This window comes from Ranitomeya variabilis, chromosome 4 (assembly GCF_051348905.1).
Source record: "Ranitomeya variabilis isolate aRanVar5 chromosome 4, aRanVar5.hap1, whole genome shotgun sequence".
Taxonomy (NCBI): Eukaryota; Metazoa; Chordata; class Amphibia; order Anura; family Dendrobatidae; genus Ranitomeya; species Ranitomeya variabilis.
This window is the reverse complement of record NC_135235.1, coordinates 637207326-637232695: the sequence shown is the minus strand read 5'-3', so window position 1 is coordinate 637232695 and position 25370 is coordinate 637207326. Positions and strand designations below refer to the sequence as shown.

At 45.5% G+C, this 25370-nt stretch overlaps 1 protein-coding gene across 5 annotated transcripts in view; it reads right to left on the bottom strand.

Annotated features, from left to right (window-relative positions):
• Positions 1–6785: 6785 nt before the first annotated feature.
• The window catches only part of LOC143767229 (uncharacterized), a 44763-nt gene continuing 26178 nt past the window's right edge, over positions 6786–25370 (bottom strand). For 2 of the 5 annotated variants that reach the window (XM_077255402.1, XM_077255399.1), the window contains exons 3-7: positions 13516–13695; positions 13310–13433; positions 13129–13226; positions 12832–12922; positions 6786–10833 (exon numbers count right to left, since the gene is read on the bottom strand). In XM_077255402.1, coding sequence (XP_077111517.1) covers positions 9305–10833; positions 12832–12922; positions 13129–13226; positions 13310–13433; positions 13516–13695 — 2022 coding nt within the window. In that variant the 3' untranslated portion in view covers positions 6786–9304. Of the gene's footprint in view, positions 10834–12831; positions 12923–13128; positions 13227–13309; positions 13434–13515; positions 13696–14835; positions 14917–25370 lie in introns of all 5 variants that reach the window. The other 3 variants (XM_077255403.1, XM_077255400.1, XM_077255398.1) reach the window with 2 other exon arrangements.

The window sequence follows — 25370 nt, the reverse complement described above, 5'->3', positions numbered from 1 at the left end:
CTCCCATCAGTGAAGAAGATGGCCGAATATGCCCTTTCTCCAAAGACTCCTTAACATAACTCCGCATAGCGGTATGTTCAGGCACAGACAGGTTGAAAAGTCGGCCCTTAGGAAACTTACAGCCTGGAATCAAATCAATAGCACAATCACAATCCCTGCGCGGTGGAAGAGAACTGGACTTGGGCTCATCGAATACATCCTGAAAATCAGACAAAAACTCTGGAATTTCAGAGGAGGAAGAAGAGGAGATGGACATTAAAAGGAACCTCATTATGAACCCCCTGACAACCCCAACTAGTCACAGACATAGACTTCCAATCCAACACAGGATTATGTACCTGCAACCACGGAAAACCCAGCACGATAGCATCATGCAAATTATGCAACACCAGAAATCGACAATCTTCCTGATGGGCTGGCGCCATGCGCATGGTCACCTGAGTCCAAAACTGGGGCGTATTTTTAGCCAAAGGTGTAGCATCAATGCCCCTTAAAGGAATAAGGTTCTGTAAAGGCTGCAAGGGAAAACCACAACGCCTGGCAAACTCTAAGTCCATTAAGTTCAAAGCGGCGCCTGAATCCACAAACGCCATGACAGAAAATGATGACAATGAGCAGATCAGGGACACAGATAACAGAAATTTAGGTTGTACAGTACTAATGGTAAATGAACTAGCGATCTTCTTTGTCCACTTAGGGTAGACTGAAATGACATGAGAAGCGTCGCCACAACAATAACACAACTTATTCTGACGTCTTAACCCTTGTCGTTCTGTTCTAGACAGAATCCTATCACACTGCATTGGCTCAGGACTCTGCTCTGAGGACAACGCCACAGTATGCATAGTTTTGCGCTCCCGCAAGCGCCGATCAATCTGAATGGCCAGAGACATAGAATCACTCAGACCGACAGGAGTGGGAAACCCCACCATAACATCTTTAACAGATTCAGAAAGACCCTTTCTGAAAATTGCCGCCAAAGCATCATCATTCCATTTAGTCAACACAGACCATTTTCTAAATTTCTGACAATACAATTCTGCCGCCTCTTGGCCCTGAGACAGAACCAACAAGGTCTTCTCCCCTTGATCCACAGAATTAGGTTCATCATACAATAGTCCTAAAGCCTGCAAAAAGGAATCTACATTAAGCAAAGCAGGACTCCCAGATTCCAGGGAAAATGCCCAATCCTGTGGATCGCCACGCAGCAGGGAAATAACGATTTTAACCTGCTGAATGGAATCACCAGAGGATCGAGGTCTCAAAGCAAAAAACAGTTTACAGTTGTTTTTAAAACTCAAATTTAGACCCGTCACCAAAAAACAAATCAAAAGTAGGAATCTTCGGCTCCAAAACAGGAGTCTGAACAATATAATCAGAAATTCCCTGCACCCTAGCAGCAAGCTGGTCTACACGAGAAGCTAATTCATGAACATCCATGCTAATACAAGACTCCTCAGCCACCCAGGGAAAAAGAGGGAGGAACAGGCAAAACAGACTGCAGAAAAAAAAAATGACTCAACACCTTTCTTCCCTTCTTCTGACATGCATTTAACTCATTGTTGGCCAGTTGTACTGTTATGATCCGGTGACTTTGGAGCCGCATGAGACTCTCAGGAGAAATGGAATCTATACTGACCGCAAACCCTGAACTAACACCGCAACTAGAAGTAGCCGTGGGGTGTGCCTAACAAAACCCTAGACACCTCGACACAGCCGGAGGACTAAATACCCCTATAGATAGAAATAGGAATACTATCTTGCCTCGGAGCAGAACCCCAAAGGATAGGCAGCCCCCCACAAATATTGACTGTGAATAGGAGAGGAAAGACACACACAGGCAGAAAACAGATTTCAGCAAAAGAGGCCACTCTAGCTAAACAGGGAAAGATAGGACAGAATACTTAAGGCCCCGTCTCACACAGCGACGCTGCAGCGATACAGACAACGATGCTGATCGCTGCAGCGTCGCTGTTTTGTCGCTGGGGAGCTGTCACGCAGACAGCTCTCTCCAGCGACCAACGATCAGGGGAACGACTTCGGCATCGTTGAAACTGTCATCAACGATGCCGAAGTCCCCCTGCAGCACCCGGTAACCAGGGTAAACATCGGGTTACTAAGCGCAGGGCCGCGCTTAGTAACCCGATGTTTACCCTGGTTACCAAAAAAAACAAACAGTACATACTCGCCTTTCGGTGTCCAGGTCCCTTGCCGTCTGCTTCCTGCTCTGACAGTGCCGCTGTACACTGAGAGCAGAGCGCAGCGGTGACGTCACTGCTGTGATCTGCTCTCACTTTCCGGCCGGCAGTCAGAGCAGGAAGCGGACGGCAAGGGACCTGGACACCGAAAGGCGAGTATGTACTGTTTGTTTTTTTTGGTAACCAGGGTAAACATCGGGTTACTAAGCGCGGCCCTGCGCTTAGTAACCCGATGTTTACCCTGGTTACCAGTGAAGACATCGCTGGATCGGTGTCACACACACCGATTCAGCGATGTCAGCGGGACCTCAACGACCAAAAAAAGGTCCAGGCCATTCCGACACGACCAGCGATCTCGCAGCAGGGGCCTGATCGCTGGTACGTGTCACACATAGCGAGATCGCTACTGAGATCGCTGTTGCGTCACAAAACTTGTGACTCAGCAGCGATCTCGCTAGCGATCTCGCTATGTGAGACGGGGCCTTAAGCGGTCAGTATTAAAACTCTAAAAATATCCACAGCAGAAAATACAACAAGTTCCACAATCTAACTAAAGACATGGAATGTATATCTGCAACTCCTGAGAATCCAACAAGACTGAGAAAATACTGATACAATCTAAGCTGGACAAAAAAACACTGAATAGTACTAAATTGTTAAGCACACAGCATGTGTGCCACAAAAACCAGACACTTATCTTTGCAGATTTGGCAGCAAGGCAGAAGGAACCAGGCAAGGACAAAACCTCCAAAAACAATGGACAACTGGCAAGGACTAATGAATCCTGCACGCCTAAATACCCCAGTCAGAACTGCAATAAGCGGATACACCTGACCAGGGCTGCAACCCCGAGAACTGCATTACCACCTACAACCACCGGAGGGAGCCCAAAAGCAGAATTCACAACAGGCGCCGCTCTCACCTCTCCTAGTTCTCCTTGTTTCATTAGCAATAAGCCACTGACATGTAAACAGAGATTCCAAGGACTTCATTGGTTTTGCGTGTAATTACTTCACAGAGGTGAATCAGTGTGCCAATGACGCTACTGTATGTGGGCGATATAGTCATCTGAGGGCCAATAATGACAGATATATAATGGAGTTTGGTGCGAGATCAGGCCTCAGCATCAATTGGGATAAGTCATCTATATTCCCACTGACTCTCTCCCACATATGGAAACAATTGCACCAGCTCGGACACAAGTGGTGGAACAGATTAAATATCTGTGTGGTGGTCAGGTCTAATATTACAGATTATATAGTGTTAAACATTAACCCCTTACTAGACAGATTTACATCCAAAATAACTGTGTGGTGTAATTTCCTCCATCTGTAATAGGTCAGGCGAATCTCATTAAAGTGATTTTGATGCCACAATTGTTGTATTTTCTTCACAATTCCCCATATTGGATCCCTCCTTCCATATTCCAAAAGGTGCAGTCATTGTTTAGAGAACTGATACGGTGCAAGAGAAATGCAAGGATAAAACTGAAAGAGGTTTGGAGATTCCAGATCCATGGATGCATTTTATAGCTTCGCAGATGCAACATTTTCATGGGTGGGGAAAGTATCGTAGTTACTTACCGATAACGGTATTTCTCTGATCCCATGACGGCATCACGGAGAGAGGGATCCGCCCTCAGGGACAGGAAACCCACAGGTTAAAAAGGCGGGACCTCTCTTCCACCTCAGTTTGGTTTACAGAGCCTTAACAGGACTACAGCTGTAACTTAAATGGTTATTAAACAGCAAAATAATTTAACTTTTTTTTTTTTTAAAGACACCTCGTGACTAAGTATTAATGGTTGCTTACTAGTGTGCACACCCACACGTGAAAGGGAGGGAATATACGGGTACAGTCATGGGATCAGGGAAATACCGTTGTCGGTAAGTAACTACGATATTCTCTTACCCCATGACGGCACCACGGAGAGATTTTCATAGAATGTGTTTTAGGGTGGGATTACTGCCTCCAAGACCCTTTTACCAAAAGTTAGGTCTGAAGAGCAAGATAGGTCCAGTTGGTAGTGTTTGGAAAATGTAGAGGGAGAAGACCAAGTGGCTGCTCTACATATCTGGTCGATCGATGCTCCTGCTTGCTCTGCCCAAGAGGTTGCTACCGATCTAGTTGAATGAGCTTTGATCCCGTCTGGAATGGCTTCATTAGATGAAGTGTATGCTAGAGTGATGGCATCCCTTACCCATCTCGCCAGCGTGGCTTTTGATGCTTTGTTTGTTTTCAGGGTCCAAATAAAGGCCACAAACAGAGACCTGCCTTTCCTACACTCTCTTGTGGCTGATATATATTGGGTCAGGCATCTCTTGAGATCTAATGTGTGTAGAGATTTTTCCTTTTCATTCTTGGGATTTGGGCAAAAAGATGGTAAGGATATCTGCTGAGATCCATGAAACCGCGATGCTACCTTAGGCTAAGTTCACACTGCGTTAGCAGCAGCCCATTCAGCATATACGCTAACGGGCTGCTGCTAGCGCAAGTGCTGGCGTTTGCGTTATGCCACGGTGTAACGTAGTCCATTAAACGGGTCACACTAACGCAGTGTGAACCCAGCCTTAGGCAGGTAAGATGGGTCAGTCCTAAGGACTACTCTATCCTCTAATATCTGAGTTAGAGGCGGGTAAGCTGAAAGAGCCTGCAAGTCACTAATTCTGCGGGCTGAGGTTAATGCTACCAGAAGAGAAGTTTTCAGGGAGATTATCTTTAAGGAAGCTTGAGACAAAGGTTCAAAAGGCGCTTTAGTTAGTGCAGACAGTACTAGGTTTAGGTCCCAGGGAGGCGAAGTGTGGTGTAGGACTGGTTTGGACCTACTTGAGGCTTTAATAAACCTTTTAACCCAATGGTTTCCTGCTAGGTCATAGTTGTATAGAGCACCTAATGCTGCGATTTGAACCTTAAGGGTATTTGTTGCTATCCCTTTTTCTAATCCTTTCTGAAGGAATTCTAGCACTTCCTGAATTGGAATTTTCCCCGACACGCTGACATTTGAATTAGAGAGGAACTTTTTCCAGACCTTGCCATATGCTCTGCTAGTTACTGGTTTTCTACTGGACAAAAGGGTTGAAACTAAATTTGAAGAAAACCCCCTTTCTCGCTAAAAGTTCCCTCTCAAATTCCAGGCTGTCATATGCAGATTTTATATGTGCGGATGATTTATTGGCCCCTGACGTAGAAGGTTTGGGATATCCGGGAGAACCCATGGTTCTGTTACGGACATTAAGCGTAGCCATGGGAACCACGCTCTGTTCGGCCAAAACGGGGCTATCATAATTACTCTCGCCCCCTCCTCCTGGATTTTATTCAGAACTAACGGAATTAATACTATCAGAGGAAAGGCATAAGCTAGTTTGAAGTTCCAAGGAATTAGAAAGGCATCTAGGGTCACTGGATTCCCCCATGGGTCGATTGAAGAGAATGCCTGTTTTCTGGTTTAGATAGATTTATTCGCAAACAATTTCCGGAACTCCCCAACAATCCACAATGTGGTTGAATATCTCCTGATTTAATTCCCATTCACCCTGCTTTAACTGTGTCCTCTTCACTGCCTCTTCCCTGCACACACGCAGGGCCCGCCGATCCCGTATTTGTGCCTTCAGGGATGAAAACTCCACCTTAACCGCGGCAGAGCCCCCCGCTGCTTGTAATCGGCCAGATGGTCCCCGGCATCCCGCGACGAAGGTATGTCACCTGTAGGTTCCCCGTCAGGGACAGGAAACCGAACTGAGGTGGAAGAGAGGTCCCGCCTTTTTAACCTCTGGGTTTCCTGTCCCTGAGGGCAGATCCCTCTCTCCGTGGTGCCGTCATGTGGTAAGAGAAAGTCTGGGCAAGAATGGTAGTCATGTCCTTCAAGACAATAAATGTGTGTCAACCATATAGGTGGTGGAGGTGGGCACTTAGTACAGATAGAGACCAACCTTAGCAATGATGTACAAGGTGTGGGACAGGGGAAGAGACTAGGGGATTAGGGAATACTCTTACCCCATTATGAAAAAAATCAGCGACTGTTGGAGTTTGACAAGTTGGCTGGTTTCAGAGGTTGGGAATCAAGGGAAATTCAGACTTTAGATCAGTTAGTAGAAAATTGAACACTTAAAAGCTTTAACAAACAACAAGAGTTTGGATAGCCTCATGGCCTCTTCTTTCGATACCTACAACTTAGGCATGCATATCTGACTCAACTTATCGCTGCAGCACTGGATGTACAGAAAAATTATTTACTAAGCTCAATAGCGGTGGCAAAATACACAACCGGACTAATTTCAAACATCTATCAGCAACTCTTACAGTCTCACATGGGAAACCATCCCCTGATAGCTACATTAAAATAGGAAGCAGATGTGAGGCTGATTATGGAAGAACAGTGAAAAGAGGTATTGGAGTTCACACCTAGACTGTCCCCATGGGAATCTCAGAGGCTCTCCCAGATATACCTTGTACATAGGAGTATATAGAACAAGGCTTTCTTTTTAGAATTGGGGTACATCCAAATGCAGATTGTCCAAGATGTGGAACAAGAGATGCACATTTCGTGTTATTTTTGTATTTGTTTGAATGAAAAAAATCAAATCCTTGGCAGATAACTTTATTGAATGTTATGTATAACAATAACATATAATGATATCCTGTAACATTGAAAATATCTTTGTTAAAACTTTACTGTGTAATTTTCTTAATAAAAATGATCTAATTAAAAGTGTCTCAGTCCAAGAAATACGGTAAGTTCTAAGGTAATTTCCCCTTCTCATTTAATTATATTATGTTTTTGTACAATTTGTCAACATATACAGTGGCGAAAATACTGTAAGTATCCGATGCACTGTTGATTTTGTAGGTTTTCCCATCTACAAAGAATGGAGAGGTCAGTAATTTTTATCATAGAAATACTTCAACTGTGAGAATCAGAATAATAAAATATCCAGAAAATCACATTGTATGATTTTTACATAATTAATTTGCATTTTATTACATGAAATAAGTATTTGATACAATATAAATACAGAACTTAATATTTGGTACAGAAACCTTTGTTTGCAATTACAGAGGTCAGACGTTTCCTGTAGTTCTTCACAAAGTTTAAACACATTGCAGCGGGGATTTTGGCCTACTCTTCCATATAGACCAGTGTTTCTCAACTCCAGTGCTCAAGACCACACAACAGGTCAAGTTTTCAGGATTTCCTTAGTATTGCATAGGCAATGGAATTAATGCTTGAGCAGGTGATGAAATTATCACCTGGGCAATACTAAGGAAATCCTGAAAACATGACCTGTTGTGGGAATATGAGGACTGGATTTGAGAAACACTATTATAGACCTTCTCCAGGTCTTTCAAGTTTCGGGGCCGTAGCTGGGCAACTGAGCTCAGCTCTCTCTTAAGATTTTCTATCAGGTTCAGGTCTGGAAACTTGCTAGACCACTCCAGGACCTTGAAATGCTCCTTACGGAGCCACTCCTTAGTTGCCCTGAGAGTTTTGGGTCATTTTCATGCTGGAAGACCCAGACACGATTCATCTTCAATGTTCTTACTGAGGGTAGGAGGTTGTTGGCTAAAATCTCACAATATATGACTCCATCCATACTTCCCTTCAATATGGTGCAGTCTTCCTGTCCTCTTTGCAGAAAAGCAACCCTAACGTATGAGGTTTCCCCCACCATGCTTCACAGGTGGGACAGTGTTCTAGGGGTTGTATTCACTCTCCTTAGTCCAAACACGGTGAGAGAAATTGATACTAAAAAGTACTATTTTTGTCTCATCTAACCACATGACTGTCTCTCATGCCTCATACGGATCATCCAGTTGGTCACTGACAAACTTCAAACAGGCCTGGACATGTGCTGGCGTGAGCAGGGGACCTTGCATCCCCTGCAGGATTTTAATCCATGACAGCGTAGTATGTTACTAATGGTAATGTTTAAGACTGTGGTTCCAGCTCTCTTTAGATCATTGACGAGGTCCTCCCAATCTTAACTGATTCCTGACCTTTATCAGAATCATCCTTACCCCACAAGGTGAGATCTTGCATGGAGCCCCAGACCGAGAAAGATTTACAGTCATCTTGTTTTTTCTATTTTCTAATAATTGAGCAATCAGTTGTTCCCTTCTCATCAAGTTCCATGCCTATTGTCCTCTAGCTCATCCCAACCTTGTGCAGGTCTACAATTTAATCCTTGGTGTTATTAGACAACTCTTTGGTCTTGGCCATAGTGGAGAGTTTGGAGTGTGTGTATCGGTGTCTTTTATACAGGGAACGAGTTCAAACAGGTGCAAATAATGCAGGTAATGAGTGCAGAGTAGGCGGCTTCTTAAAGAAAAACTAACAGGTCTGTGAGAGCTAGAATTCTTGCTGGCTGGTAGGTGATCAAATACTAATTTCATGCAACAAAATGCATTTTAGTTATTTAAAAATCATAGAATGTGATTTTCTGGTTTTTACTTTTAGATTCTGTCTCTCGCATTTGAAGTATACCTACTATAAAAATTACAGACCTCTCCATTGTTTGTAAGTGGAAAAACTTGCAAAATCAGCAGTGTGTCAAATACTTATTTTCCCCACTGCATCGTTTCTTCCCGTATAAGTTATTTTTGATGGTCAACAAAATGATTTTCCAGTAATTCACTCTAGGTATGATAAGGACTTCTCTCTTTGTAGGATTTTGACTTCTCATTCCTCATGTTTGGTCCTGTTAAAATAAAAACACTTCTATAAACCTCCTATGCCGGCGCAGTTCCAGTGGTGTCAGCACTTGTGTTTCGGGGGCTCTGCTTGTTATGTAATGTGAGCCCTGCATCCAATTAGCGCTGGCTTCACTATTCATATCTTCGGACAAATCGAAAGAAGAAGTCAAAGAGAAGTCGCCGCCCTGGCTTCCTGTTAATGTTAAATATGTCTGAGGGTGGGAACAGTGAAGCTGGGGCTGATTGGGCACAGGGCTTGCGTAATGTAACAACCTCATATGAGCCCCAAGAATGCAAGTGCCGATACTGCCAGAACAGCACAGGCACGGAAGGTGAATATTTTTTATTTTAACGAGGCCTATTATGATGACAACCCCTTAAAGAAAATACAATTTGCATTTTCAACATTTCCCATATTAAGAACATGAAAAAGGCTTATCCCCTATGTGGGTTCTCTGGTGGAGATCGAGATTCGCTTTCCGGGTAAAACTTTTCCCACATTCTGAACATGAAAAAGGCTTATCCCCTATGTGGGTTCTCTGGTGGAGATCGAGATTCGCTTTCCGGGTTAAACTTTTCCCACATTCTGAACATGAAAAACGCTTCTCCCCTGTGTGAATTCTCTGGTGATTACCCAAATCGGATTTCTGGCAAAAACATTTCCCACATTCTGAACATGAAAAAGGCTTCTCTCCTGTGTGAATTCGCTGGTGCCTAACCAACTCCGATTTCCGGTTAAAACATTTCCCACATTCTAAACAAGAAAAAGGCTTCTCCCCTGTGTGGGTTCTCTGGTGGTAATCAAGTTGCGTCTTATGGGTAAAATATTTCCCACATTCTGAACATGAAAAAGGCTTCTCCCCTGTGTGGGTTCTCTGGTGATTACCCAAATAGGATTTCCGGGTAAAACATTTCCCACATTCTGAACATGAAAAAGGCTTCTCCCCTGTGTGGGTTCTCTGGTGCTGATCAAGATTCACTTTCCGGATAAAACATTTCCCACATTCTGAACATGAAAAAGGCTTCTCCCCTGTGTGGGTTCTCTGGTGGTGATCAAGATGTGCTTTCTGGTTAAAATATTTCCCACATTCTGAACATGAAAAAGGCTTCTCCCCTGTGTGGGTTCTCTGGTGCTGATCAAGATTCACTTTCCGGATAAAACATTTCCCGCATTCTGAACATGAAAAAGGCTTCTCCCCCGTGTGGGTTCTCTGGTGGTGATCAAGATTCGCTTTCTGGTTAAAATATTTCCCACATTCTGAACATGAAAAAGGCTTCTCCCCTGTGTGGGTTCTCTGGTGGTAATCAAGATGCGCTTTCTGGTTAAAATATTTCCCACATTCTGAACATGAAAAAGGCTTCTCCCCTGTGTGGGTTCTCTGGTGCTGATCAAGATTCACTTTCCGGATAAAACATTTCCCACATTCTGAACATGAAAAAGGTTTCTCCCCTGTGTGGGTTCTCTGGTGGTGATCAAGATGCGATTTCTGGTTAAAATATTTCCCACATTCTGAACATGAAAAAGGCTCCTCCCCTGTGTGAGTTCTCTGGTGTATAACAAGATCTGATTTCTGGTTAAAACATTTCCCACATTTGAAACAAGAGAATCTATTTTCTGCTGTGTGAATTTTTTGATGCTTAAGAAAAGACTTTTGAAGGGGAAAACTATTTCCATATTCTGAACATAAAAATGTCTTCTTTGCTTTAGGAGCAGTTAGTTTTTTAATGCTTATTTTGTGACTTTGATTTTCCTTAGTAGACGGTAATGAATCAGAGGACAGAATCTGTTTGAAAGGATCAGATGACAGATATTTGCTATGAATGCATGATGGTATATCTGGAGTAATGGCATTCACTTCAATTGTATCCTGTAGGATCTCAAGATCATCGGATTTAAAAATTGAAGATGTCAGCTGTCCCTCTGATCTCCTGGTACAGTCATCTGCTGAGAAAAAAAACAAACTTATTTTTCAATAAAATATCCTCAAATGTTATATTTCTGAACATTTCAACTTAAACGGTCAGTGAAAATTTCAAGTTATGTAAAATATTGAATAATTCACCAAGAAACTGACAGTTCACAGTAGAATAGAAAACTTTATAGCATGAACCAGTAGAATGTGGTGTCCCAACTATTTGTTTATTCTGCCTCCCACATATGGAATAAAAAGCCACCAATGTCACCAATGTCATGTAGGAGAAAATAATACCAATAAAAAGTTACTGTATACTCATCTTACAAAAAACAAGTCCCCACTCACGTCCATAATCTGTCAATGGAAAAATAGTTTTTCACATTATTAATGGCTCAAAGTCTCTTTAAAAGAGACATGGCTTTCATAAACAAATCCAGCAAAATCTGCTCTCCCAAAGTCAAATCTCCCCCTCGCTTCTGAGCCTTGTAATGTGCCCAAACCACATTGGTTTATGTGGGGATTTCTCCTGCTCTGTTTTGCCATTTTGTCATATTAGTGCATCTGCAAATGATGTGGTTACATCTCCTCTGGGACCTGCTCCTATGACGTCTGCTTCTGTCACCCGGCGCCGCCTTATTCATTCTGCAGGTGCTGGAAATGGAGGAGACATTGAAAACAATCTCTGGGCAGTGCAGAGTAAAGTGCATGCGACCTGTGAGAACCATCCAGTCTGGCAGTATAGGTGTGTGTGCGCTGTCCAACTGAAGGAATATGCTCCCTGCTTCAGCCATTTGTAAAGCACCACACCCTACTAAAGCTGAAAGCATGTTGCTGAAAGCGGCCAGATACAACCTTGTTCTCCTCTGGTTCAGTCCTCTGTGCTCAGCTCCCGGCTTATGTATTTGTTTCCTGTTGTGACCCCAGCCTGTTTACTGACTACTCTTGCGTCTTCTGATTTTGTATTTTCTCTGCCTCCCCGGCTGTGATCAGACTACGTGACTATTGTTGTTGCTATCGTGGCCCAACCTAGGGGTCTGTCTGTAAGTCCAGATGGATGTAGAGGGGTTAAAGGTTGATGGGCAAAACTGTGACTATACACAGTAACAAGTCTGCTGAAATGATCAAGCTGAACAGTTTTTAAGTATAAAAAAAATTAGTAACTAATGGTGAAACATCTCTGGGGTAATTAGAGTATGAGGCTCTGTGGCTCTTGGCAATAAAAACTATTGTAAAGGCCAATATGTTCTATCACATGAGTTTCAAGAAGAAATATTAGACTTTTAAAGAACTACCAGTATTTCTATTAGTTCAGAGCTGAGGTGTCAAATATAGATATACAGCCATGAACCAAGCACAGCTTAGATATACAGTATATCATGGCATAGGTGTAATGTGTTTTATGGAGTTTATCACAATCCTTCTTGAAGTTAGTCAGTTTTAAAAGAAATTGAAAAGTCAGGATAAAGGGAAACTCTGTTATTGTACAGAAATTCACACTTGGCCTTCACTACACATTTTATGTTATCAATCATAAAAGTGAAATTTAGCCAGAAAGACTGAACCTGGTCTTGTGGGGACCATATGAGCACATTCAGCAGCCTAGAAGGGAAAGAAGGTAGATTCATCCAATAAGATATCAGGAATCTACTAAGCCAACAGCATCATTACCCTCCGATTTCTCTTACAGGCCCATTATAATATTTTTCTTCAAGTCATTTCCTAACTTGTCAGTACATTCTACGTAGACTGTCATTTGGCTTTGTAGTTTACCGACCTGGGCAGGTAAGGGTCAGGGTCTTCTAATCCCAGTGTGCAGGTGGATACTCCAGGTTCTAAGTTCTATAGGAAAGGGCTTTCATTACCCAAAGTCATTTGAACAGTTTTGTGTGGAGGAGAATGTAGTGGTCTAAAAGCAAAATGGTGATCACAGGATTGTAATACGGCCGGACTACACCACTGATAAAGCAGCCACAGCTGGTGACTGAGAAGAATCTGTGACTTCTCAGTATTTAGCGGTCACTACTCACCTTGGTGGTCATATGTAGGAATCTCCTCTTTACACCACTCATCACCCCTCACATATGTCTCTGTAGTATTAATATGGGTCAGGTCTTCACCCTGAAACAAACATCGTAATAGTCACAGACAGATGGAGAAGTCACATCTATGATCAGCTCTAATCCTGCCATCTCCACTATTCTCATTACACAAGTATAAAACATAATACTGGTGGATAAAACAAGACCGAACACAAGACCTTCACAGCCTTCTACACATCAAGGGGGGGGGGGGGGTGGATCACATGACACCTTCTCTCCATCTACCTGATAATCTAGAGGAACATTGGGATCTTCTTGATTACAGTCCTGTGGAAGAAGAGGATGGGGACATCTCTCTGGTGTTGTCCTCTTACTGGATAGATCTGGAGGAAACCCATACAGGGACAGAATTAATTATTTACATACAGATAATTATAGGCCGTGTGTATTTAGTCCTGTCTATTACCTGGTGATGTGAGAGGCTGGGGAACCTCCATCATGATGTCCTTGTACAGATCTTTGTGTCCTTCTAAATACTCCCACTCCTCCACGTTTAAATAGACAGCGACATCCTGACACCTTATAGGAACCTGACACATACAATGATACCATCATCCTCCGATCCTTTCACAGCATTACTGTATAATGTCCCAGCATTCCCAGCACTGTCACCTCTCCAGTCAGCAGCTCCATCATCCCGTAGGCGAGTTCTAGGATCTTCTGGTCATTGAGGTCTTCATGTATCAGAGGATGAGGTGGAGGCCCCGTGATTGGGCTCAGGGGTCTTCCCCATCCCTCAGACACAGGGTCCTGACAGTGCTCACTAGAAGTCTTCTTCAATACTGTGTAATGCTGGTTACGGAGAGACACATTGATAAGTCTCACTACGTACATTTCCTCACCTCTCCAGTTCTGTCCATCTATTAATCCCATAGATAAGAATGATGTAATGCAGACCTGGACAAAGTGCGGAGCGCGGGCCACATTCAGCCTTGTGGCTGTCTCAGTCTGGCCCGGGAACAAAGGCAGCCATGGGGATGGAAACTAGAGGTCCACGGGCCGCACCGTGCCCGCCTGCTCGCTGTCTCCATCTACGCTGAATTCTTTGGTGGAGGAGTGGCCTAGCCTCATGCTGTATACAGGGAGGCTATGTGAGGCTCATGCAGTATGTAGGGAGGATGTGTGGGTGCTTTAACCCCTTTCTGACATTAGACATACTATCCCGTCGAGGTGGGGTGGGCCCGTATGACCACCGACGGGATAGTACATCATAGCGATCGGCCACGCTCTCGGGGGGAGCGCGGCCGAGTGTCAGCTGCCTATCGCAGCTGATATCCGGCACTATGTGCCAGGAGCGGTCATGGACCGCCCCCGGCACATTAACCCCCGGCACACTGCGATCAAACATGATCGCAGTGTTCCGGTGGTATAGTGAAGCATCTGGCAGGGAGGGGGCTCCCTGCGTGCTTCCCTGAGACCCCCGGAGCAACGCGATGTGATCGTGTTGCTCCGAGGGTCTCCTACCTTCCTCTCCCTGCAGGCCCTGGATCCAAAATGCCGTGGGGCTGCATCCGGGTCCTGCAGGGAGGTGGCTTACCAAGCGCCTGCTCAGTGCAGGTGCTGGTAAGCCTGCAGCACTGTAAGTCAGATTGCAGAGCACTGTGTCAGATGAGCGAAGTGTCAGATCAGCGATCTTACACTATAACATGATGCGTGCGCGCCCCAAACCCCCCCTGGGGCAATGTTAGTGTAAAAAAAAAAATATTCAGAAGTGTAAAAAAATAACAAATTCCTAAAAAAAAAAATAATTATATATTGTTCCCATAAATACATTTATCTAAATTAAAAAAATAAAAGTACACATATTTAGTTTCGCCGCGTCCGTAACGACCTGACCTATAACACTCCCAGTAGTTAACCCCTTCAGTGAACACCGTAAAAAAAAAAAAAAAAAAAAAACCCAAGGCAAAAAACAATGCTTTATTATCATACCGCCGAACAAAGAGTGGAATAGCACGCCATCAAAAAGTCGGATATAAATAACCATGGTACCGCTGAAAAAGTCATCTTGTCCTGCAAAAAACAAGCCACCACACAGCATCATCAGTGAAATTATAAAAAAAGTTATAGTTCTCAGAATAACGTGATGCAAAAATAATTATTTTTTTTATAAAATAGTTTTTATCGTATAAAAGCGTCAAAACATAAAAACATGATATAAATGAGGTATCGCTGTAATCGTACTGACCCAAAGAATAAAACTGCTTTATCCATTTTACCAAACGCGGAACGGTATAAACCCCCCCCCCCCCCTAAAGAAATTCATGAAAAGCTGGATTTTGGTCATTCTGCCTCACAAAAATCAGAATAAAAAGCGATCAAAAAATGTCACGTGCCCGAAAATGTTACCAATAAAAACGTCGTCCCGCAAAAAAACAAGACCTCACATGACTGTGGACCAACATATGGAAAAATTATAGCTCTCAAAATGTGGTGACGCAAAAAAACCATTTTTTGCAATAAAAAGCGTCTTTTAGTGTGTGACGGATGTCAATCATAAAAATCCACTAAAAATCCCGCTATAAAAGTAAATCAAACCCCCTTTCATCACCTCCTTAGTTAGGGAAAAATTAAAAAAATGTATTTCCATTTTCACATTAGGGTTAGGGTTAAGGCTACAGTTAGGGTTGGGGCTAAAGTTAGGGTTAGGATTACATTTACGGTTGGGAATAGGGTTGGAGGTGTTAGGGCAGAATGTCCGGCAATAGGCCTGGCTGTAGAAGAGGATACGTGGAGGACACTCCATGTGCTCGTCTGTAAGGACGGGGGGAGATCGGTCCCTTGAAAGGGGCCCGTCTCCCCCAAAGAATCAGCTCAGGCAGTGGCTTCCCACTTCGCAGGAGAGGTAAAACTCCCGTGCTCGCTTGTTGTTGGTTCGGGGAGATCGAAGCCTTGAAAGGTTCCGTCGCCCCTTCGTCCGGTAAAAAAGTGTTAAATCCAGTGTGCCTCCTACGGACACTAAGCTTGAACTGGGTCTCTGGAAGCCAGCATGAGGGTGTATACTGCAGGGGAGGAGCTAACTCTTTTTGTCTCAACTTAGTGTCAGCCTCCTAGTGACAGCAGCATAACACCCCATGGTCCTGTGTCCCCCAATGTGGCGAAGGAGAAATGAGAAATTGCTGGTCAACTTTTAACCCTTATAACTGCCTAACAAAAAAAAAATTTGGGTTCCAAAATTGTGCTGATGTAAAGTAGACATGTGGGAAATGTTACTTATTAAGTATTTTGTGTGACATATCTCTGTGATTTAATTGCATAAAAATTCAAAGTTGAAAAATTGCGAAATTTTCAAAATTTTTGCCAAATTTCCTTTTTTTCACAAATAAACACAGGTAATATCAAAGAAATTTTACCACTATCATGAAGTACAATATTTCACGAGAAAACAATGTCAGAATCACCGGGATCCGTTGAGGCGTTCTAGAGTTATAACCTCAAAGGGACAGTGGTCAGAATTGTAAAAATTGGCCCGGTCACTAACGTGCAAATAACCCTTGGGGTAAAGCGGTTAAGGGGTCTGCTGGGGTGATGTTATTGCAGCTAGATGGTATACCTTCCCACAGGTGAAGTGTATCCCCAGTGCGTAGATGGTGGATGGTGAGAGGCGCAGTGAAGAACAAGGACACAAGGTTGCAGTCTCTTTACCTTTTTACTGAAGGCTTCAGCATCCACAGTCCAGAGCACAGATCACAGGGCAGGGAGAGTCCGGACTGTTTGGAGGCAAATCCAGAGTCCCCTTATCCAGGTGGAAATCAGTAGCCTTCCTCTAGTGCCTGGGTGTTGTAATACCTTATTGCTGAGCCTCTCATAAGGTCCTCACAACTGTTGTAGATGTTCTAGATGTTATGTCTCTCTCTCTGTCCCCCAGATGGATAGGACAACCCATATGACCGGTGGCCTGAGGCTTTTACAGGGACTCTAGCACGCACCGGCCTCTTGTAGGTGCCACCTTGCCTCCTGGCTATGGGGCGGATCAGCAACGTGAAATTAGCTGTCCTGCCGGTCTCTGGAGCAAGGCATAAAGGACTGTTGCTCCCTCGGTGTTCTGGCTACCGGATCCTGCGCTTCAGAAGGAGGCAGCCTTTGCAGGGCAGAACTCCTGGTTTCCACTCTTTTTGCTATGACTTCCTTCTCACTCTCTACAATACAGTTCTCCGTTCGTGTCCTTTCTTAGGAACTGCCGCACGTGGGGCAGGCGCAGCTCCGTGACCTTCAGTCTAGGCCTGTGAAAGGATGCCACCCCTGTCAGGGACCAACTACCTGAGCCGAAGCTCAGCCAGCAACTGCCTAACTTCCTCTCCAGGCCACCAGTTTTACCTAAGTGTGAAGAGTGCCCTAATAAATAGGAGCATGGCTCCCCCTGGTGGAATGGAGTATGAAATGTGTTGTATGCATGTGGTACCTAGTAACGAGATCTCCTTTATTGCCTCCAAACGTAACATCACTCCCCCCTAGAGGAGAATGATATTACTGCAACGACCAGGACCCTGGGGCGCTGCACACGCAGTATATAGGGAGGCTGTGTGGGGCTCATGCAGTTGTGATGTAGCGATGTCCTTGCTGTGCAGTGAATAGGCAGTAAACAGGAACGGAGAAAACGCCAAAGCACTCACCAATCTCGCAGTTGAATGATTCTTTATTGCTTCATACAAAAAAGTCTTCACGGCACGGGGGAAGGAGGAACAAAGTGCGGGAGTGCAACGGACGAGACAACGGCCGTTTCGCGCTCGGTAACAGCGCTTCAACGGGTCTGAGTCAGAAAGGAAATGACGCCAGTATACATAGGTGAGTACAATTAACCCCCACCTGCGTCAGCTTCCCACCTGACAAAAAGTGCACGGTGCTGTTATAAAACGATTTAAAACCACATCTTAAAGCACATGAATCTGTGACTATCTAGGACAGTATGAAATTATTCCTAAAATCAAAGTCTATCGCATCATTAGTGAAAAATCACAAAGACGCTACATGCGGCGTCATTTTTCCGAGCGTTGTTATTCTTAACATCACGCTCAAGCGTCTCAAAAAAATCTGTTGAGGGAAAAGGAACATGCAGAAATTCAAATTAATATATCGATCTAATACACAATAATCGAACTAGAACAGAGACACACCAAAGCTAATACATCAGAATGACACAAGCACATCAAAGGAAAATGGACATGTCTATTCTATCGTTCATCCCAGCTGGGCCAGTGGCTTGTGTACGCATAATCCATCTGGCCTCTGTGCGTAGTAATAGTTTGTGGAGATCACCTCCCTGTACTGGGAGAGAAACTCTTTCCACCCCTGCAAAGGTTAATACTTCAGAGTTTCCTCCATGGCACTCTCTCACATGTTGGATCAGTCTGGGGACGCCTTTCCCTGACGAGACCGATTTGAGATGTTCTCTAAACAGTATGTAAAATTTACGGATGGTTTTACATATATAAAATCTCTTGCAAGGACAGAACAAGACATATACCACAGTCTGTCTTGCAAGAGATAAATTGTTGTACAATATGCGTGATAGGGCCAATATTGATAGTCTGGCCTACAATATGGGACCGGCAATGTCGGCAATGGCCACACCGAAAATTGCCTTTAAAGACAGAACGTTCTAACCAAGTGGCGTGATTGTTGGTTAACCAATTGTGTACCAAAGTGTCTCTTAAACGAGTACCTCGTCTCGTGGAGACCAGTGGGCCTCCTGTGGTTTTGCCCATAAGTTCCCTGTCTCTCTCAAGAACATGCCAGTGTTTATAAATCACCGATCTGATCTCCCGATCTAGTGGACTGTATTGGAAGCAGAAAGTGAATCGCTGCTCAGAACCGGTGGAAGTCTTGGTGCGTGGATGTAATGCACCGGTTTCGGCTCGACTAGCTGCTGATTCCAATACATCCTCTGGGTACCCCCTTTCTCGAAATCTAGTGAGAAGCTCTTTAGATTGTTTCATGTAACCCTCCTGAGTGTTATTAGTGCGTCGAGTTCTTACTAACTGACTGTATGGCAGTGACCTTTTAGTGTGATGGGGATGGAAACTATTATAATGTAGAAAGGAATTAACCGCAGTTGGTTTCCTAAAAACGGAAGTCTTTAGGCCATTAGTAGACACCTCTACTGACACGTCCAGAAAATCAAGACTAGACCCTCCAAAATTATAAGTAAATGACAAGTCCATGGTGTTACAACTATTGAGGTAGGTGACAAATGACTCAAATTCAGTTTGTGCCATCCCACACTACAAAAAGGTCATCCACAAATCTCACAAAAAATTGAATGTGTTTCAGGAACCTGTTTTTACCCGAGTAAAGAAAATCTTCTTCAAAGACAGCCATATACAGGTTGGCGAACGTACATGCGACCGGGGTCCCCATGGCAGTCCCAGTGGTCTGTCTGTACCAATCATCCGCAAAAGTAAAGGCATTGTGTGTGAGTATAAAATCTAGGCCTCCACATACAAAATCAATGTACTCTGGGCTTCTGTCAGTGGTGCGCAGAATGCGTTTGATGGTATCCACGCCAAGCCTCTGGGGGATGCTGGTATACAGACTGACCACATCAATGGACGCCAGGGAGAACCCCGGCCGCTTTTTGAGACGCTTGAGCGTGATGTTAAGAAGAATAACAACACTCGGAAAAATGACTCCGCATGTAGCGTCTTTGTGATTTTTCACTAATGATGCGATAGACTTTGATTTTAGGAATAATTTCATACTGTCCTAGATAGTCACAGATTCATGTGCTTTAAGATGTGGTTTTAAATCGTTTTTTTAACTGCACCGTGCACTTTTTGTTGTCAGGTGGGAAGCTGACGCAGGTGGGGGTTAATTGTACTCACCTATGTATACTGGCGTCATTTCCTTTCTGACTCAGACCTGTTGAAGCGCTGTTACCGAGCGCGAAACGGCCGTTGTCTCGTCCATTGCACTCCCGCACTTTGTTCCTCCTTCCCCCGTGCCGTGAAGACTTTTTTGTATGAAGCAATAAAGAATCATTCAACTGCGAGATTGGTGAGTGCTTTGGCGTTTTCTCCGTTCCTGTTTTCTGCTATGGACTTTATGTTTCCACGCTAGCACCTCCAGTCTTTGCCGCATGCTCTGGTGTTTGCTGACATACTCCACGCTGCTGCATCTCTACGCTCAGTGGGGCTGTGCTGCTCTATTCCTCCTTTTAATAATTTCAGTGAATAGGCAGTGACCCATATAAAGTTCAAATAAAGTCTTGTTTATTTCACAGCATACTCAGAAACGGGAAAAAGTAAGCAAACAAGTCCTTCGGTATGCAGCAGGGAAAAATAAACGACAGTCCACAATCCGTTGCCATGAACGTAATACACCACCGTGTATGCTGGGGTGTCAGGCTTTTTAGGCTTTGCCTGGCCCGTGTTGCACCACACGGACAGAGCTCCTCATAAAGCTCCTGCTAGGTCTGACTCCCAGACCAACACTGACACACCCAAACTCTCTTCCATGGTTTTTTTTTTTTCTTTCCTCCAGATTCTATGGCCATGGGCCACTATAAGATCTGGGCTGGAGGAAACGGACCGGCCCCGCTGCCTTCCTGCAGTCAGTTTCAAAAATAAAAGCCCATACTGGGTTTTCCTGAATAATTTCTGGGTCAAATAACTTGATCCAGTTCACACTCACTTTTATTCTTCCCTGTGTCTCACAGGCAAACCTGCTGTGAGCACAGGGCACTCCAGCGGATCTAATATGCTTCTAAGCACATCCTGGGGGATACGTAGCGACCCTCGCATATGACACCGGTCACTGCCTTACATAACCCCCCTCTGTTCAGACTTGTGGGGTTGAACATTTGTCAGCATACATGGTGCCCGTGACAGGGCATCCGCATTTCCCTGTGATTTCCCAGCCCGATGTTCCACAGAGAAGCTGAAGTTTTGTAGGGACAAGAACCATCTGGTGACTCGGGCATTCCTCTCTTTTGCATTTCTCATCCAGACCAGGGGTGAATGGTCCGTTACCAACCAAAACTGACCCCCGAGCAAATAGTAGCGTAGGGACTCCAAGGCCCATTTAATCGCCAAGCACTCCTTCTCCACTACGCTATAATTTTTCTCTGCCGGGGTCAGTTTCCTGCTTAAATAGGTGACTGGATGCTCATCCCCGTTCACCTCTTGCGACAGCACCGCTCCTAAGCCTACCTCTGAGGCATCGGTTTGCACAATAAAGGTTTTCTTGAAGTCGGGGCTGATGAGGACCGGCTGTCCACACAACGCCGACTTCAGAGACTGGAAAGCTTCCTCTGCTTGAGGATTCCACTTGACCATCACCGTTTTCTTCCCTTTTAACAGGTCCGTTAGGGAAGCCGATTTACCAGCAAAATTGGGTATAAATCGACGGTAATACCCAATGATGCCAAGGAATGCCCTCACTTGTTTGGTACTTAAGGGCTTGGGCCAGTTTTGAATGGCCTCAATTTTGTTCACTTGAGGTTTGATCACCCCTCGGCCGATCACGTATCCTAAGTACCGGGCTTCCGTGAGACCTATTGCGCATTTCTTTGGGTTTGCTGTTAACCCTGCGGCTCTATGAGAGTCCAGCGCTGCTTGTACCTGGGACAGATGGGTATCCCAGTCGGTACTAAAGATGACTATGTCATCCAAATAGGCCGACGCGTAATCTCTATGCGGCGCTAACACAATGTTCATCAGCCTCTGGAATGTGGCCGGAGCCCCATGTAACCCAAATGGTAAGACAACGTATTGAAAGAGACCCTCTGGGGTTATAAAAGCAGTCTTTTCTTTCGCTGACTCTGTTAAGGGAACCTGCCAGAAACCTTTCGTGAGATCCAGCGTGGTGAAGTACTGTGCCTTCCCCAGTCTCTCAATTAGCTCGTCCACCCGTGGCATGGGATACAGGTCAAATTTTGACACTTCATTTAACTACCTAAAGTCATTACAGAAGCGTAATGACCCATCAGGTTTTGGTATTAGTACAATGGGGCTAGCCCACTCACTTCGGGATTCCTCAATGACTCCCAACTGAAGCATTCGCTTTACCTCGGCCGCGATGGCTTGCCTTCGGGCTTCTGGCACTCGGTAGGGTTTCATCCGCACCTTTACCCGGGGCTCAGTGACAATGTCATGCTGAATCACTGAGGTTCGCCCCGGCAGCTCTGAGAATACATCCATATTCTGCTGTACCAAAGCTCGAGCCTCCCACCGCTGCTGTTTTGTGAGGTCATCATTGACTTTTACCTCACCCCCGGCTGTGTCCTTGGCGAGTGCCAGAGGGACTTCCGACTGTATGACCGTAGTTGCTTCTGTGACCAAACATTCTCGGTCCTTCCAGGCCTTTAGCAGGTTTACATGGTACAGCTGCTCGGGTTTTCTTTTCCCGGGTTGGTACACTTTGTAATTCACTTCCCCCACCTTCCCCCGTATCTCATAAGGCCCTTGCCACTTGGCCATGAGTTTACTCTCTGGGGTGGGTACTAGTATCAACACTCGGTCTCCTTCTTTAAAGGTCCTGACCGTGGCCCTTTTATTATATGTACGGCTCTGAGTGGCCTGGGCATCCAACAGATGCTCCTTTACTATGGGTTGCACGACCGCAATCCGATCCTGCATACTTGCCACATACACGATTACACTTTTATGTGGAGTGGGCTCCTGTTCCCACGTCTCATTGGCTACATCCAGCAGTCCCCTCGGGTGTCTGCCATACAATAGCTCAAATGGGGAGAACCCCGTGGACGCCTGCGGTACTTCGCGTATGGCGAACATTAAATATGGCAATAACATCCCAATCCCTCCCATCCCTGGCGACCACCTTTTTGAGCATGGCCTTGAGGGTCTTATTAAACCTCTCGACCAACCCATCGGTTTGTGGATGGTACACTGACGTACGTAACTGTTTAATTTGGAGCAATTTACATAGCTCCTTAGTCACTTTAGACATAAAAGGGGTTCCCTGATCTGTAAGGATCTCCTTGGGAAGCCCCAGGTGACAAAACATGGCAAACAGTTCACGGGCTATTAGTTTAGCCGAAGTGTGCCGGAGCGGTATCGCCTCTGGATACCGGGTGGCGTAGTCTACGACTACTAATATGTGCTGGTGGACCCGGGCGGATTTTACTATTGGTCCTACCAGATCCATCGCTATCCGCTCAAAAGGTACCTCTATGATGGGCAGAGGCACTAATGGGCTCCGGTAGTTCATGGTGGGTGAGGTTAGTTGACACTCAGGACGTGTCACAGTACTTGGTAACCTCAGCGTAGACACCAGGCCAAAAAAACCTCTGTAATATGCGCTCTAACGTCTTTTTGGCCCCCAAGTGCCCCCCCAACATGTGAGTGTGAGCCATGTCGAGTACCGCCCGACGATAGGGTTGGGGCACTACCAGTTGTTCCACCACCTCATCCCGGATTTTATCAACCCTGTACAGTAACTCCTGGTTGATCATCATCCGGGGAAACTCTTTTTCTGCACCAGGTTGTTGTGCCACAACATTCACCTCAATTACTCTTTCCCTTGCCCGGGTCAGAGTGGGATCCTGGAGCAGGGCAGTCCCGAACTTACCAGGTGACACCTCCAGCACAGGAATTCGTAGATTCTCCTCCACCTCTCCTGCCAATACCTCTAGGGGAAACCCATCGGGATTACACACTGTCCCTATGGTGGCGACCCCTACGGCAGGTATCCCTGACTCGGGATCTTCAGGTTCTGCACCTGGAACGCTTTTTACCCTGAGAGGGTTAACTCTGTTCTCCCAGAGGGACCAGAACAGGGGCAAGTCTCTACCGATCACAGTCCCATACGGAAGAGTCTTTACCACGCCCACCACGTTTTATCTCTCCACATGGGGTGGAGAAAGTGACCTCCGCAGTCGGGTACTCTCGGAGGTCCCCATGTATGCACACTAACCTCACCTTTCGTCCATTAGGACTGTCCCCAGCAACCAGGGACCCGTGTACCAGGGTCACCAAGCTCCCTAAGTCCAAGAGAGCATCCGTCTGGTACCCGTTAACGAGTACTCTACACAGCTGAGGTTCGGTACCGGCAGGGTCTGTAGTGGCAATGCAGACTGGCTGGGCATACATAGACACCCGACGGGTATACCCGCAGTCCATGGGTTCTGTTAGAGGGCAATTAGCAACCACATGTCCAGGTTCTTGGCATCGCCAACACGTAACGACTGTGGCACGAGGTAACCTTGAGGCCAGCTTAGGGGACACAGGTCTGTGGTCACTCTCTTTCCAAGACAACCCCTCAGCACGGACTCGGTCCGGTTTTGTCCCAGTGGAGGGTCGTGGACTTTTCTCAGACTCCTGAGCTGGCGGAGCCTTACGTGACAGCCGAAGCGGAGCAGTGTCCCGTATAAAGTCCTGGGTGGCCTTATACCGCTCTACCAGACCTACAACCTGGTCTAGGGTACCCGGGTCCCCTTGACCCACCCAACGCTGTATGGCTGCTGGCAGAGCCCTCACCAGTCGGTCGACCACCACCCTCTCCACTATCTGACTTGTGGTTAAAGTCTCAGGTTGGAGCCACCGTTTCACAAGCTGCAGTAAGTCAAAAATCTGAGACCGGGCAGCTTGGGCTTCCACAAAAGTCCAAGAAAACACCCGTTGAGCTCTCACATACGTATTAACCCCCAGTCGGGCAAGGATCTCACCTTTTAGCTTGGCATAGTCCTGGGCATCCTCCCGACTGAGGTCAAAGTAGGCCTTTAGCGCATCACCCCTCAGGAACGGAGCCACAACTTCAGCCCACTGTGCTGCTGGCAGATTCTCCCGCTCTGCCGTGCGCTCATAGACGGTGAGGAAAGCTTCCACATCATCTTCCGGACTCAATTTCCTCAGAGCGGAGCGGACCTTGTCTCGGGCATCGCAATGTTCCGGGGTTGGTGCTGGAGGTGCCTCACGCAGGGCTGTAATTTGCTGCAGCAACAGGTTATTAGTTTGTTGCTGTTGTTGCTGTGTGAGGACCAGCTGCCTCAGGATCTCCTCCATTTTGTCTGTAGGCCTGAATTGTAATGTAGCAGGCTTAATAACAGACATGCAAATGGTGTTGGGGTATGCCTTAATTCACACTGCTCCGCATTCTCCAACCAAATGTGATGTAGCGATGTCCTTGTTGTGCAGTGAATAGGCAGTGACCCATATAAAGTTCAAATAAAGTCTTGTTTATTTCACAGCAAACTCACAAACGGGAAAAAGTAAGCAAACAAGTCCTTCGGTATGCAGCCGGGAAAAATAAATGACAGTCCACAATCCGTTGCCGTGAACGTAATACACCACCGTGTACGCTGGGGTGTCAGGCTTTTTAGGCTTTGCCTGGCCCGTGTTGCACCACACAGACAGAGCTCCTCATAAAGCTCCTGCTAGGTCTGACTCCCAGACCAACACTAACACACCCAAACTCTCTTCCATGGTTTTTTTTTTTTCTTTCCTCCAGATTCTATGGCCATGGGTAGTGTTGGGCATTCCGATACCGGAAGTATCGGGTATCGGCCGATA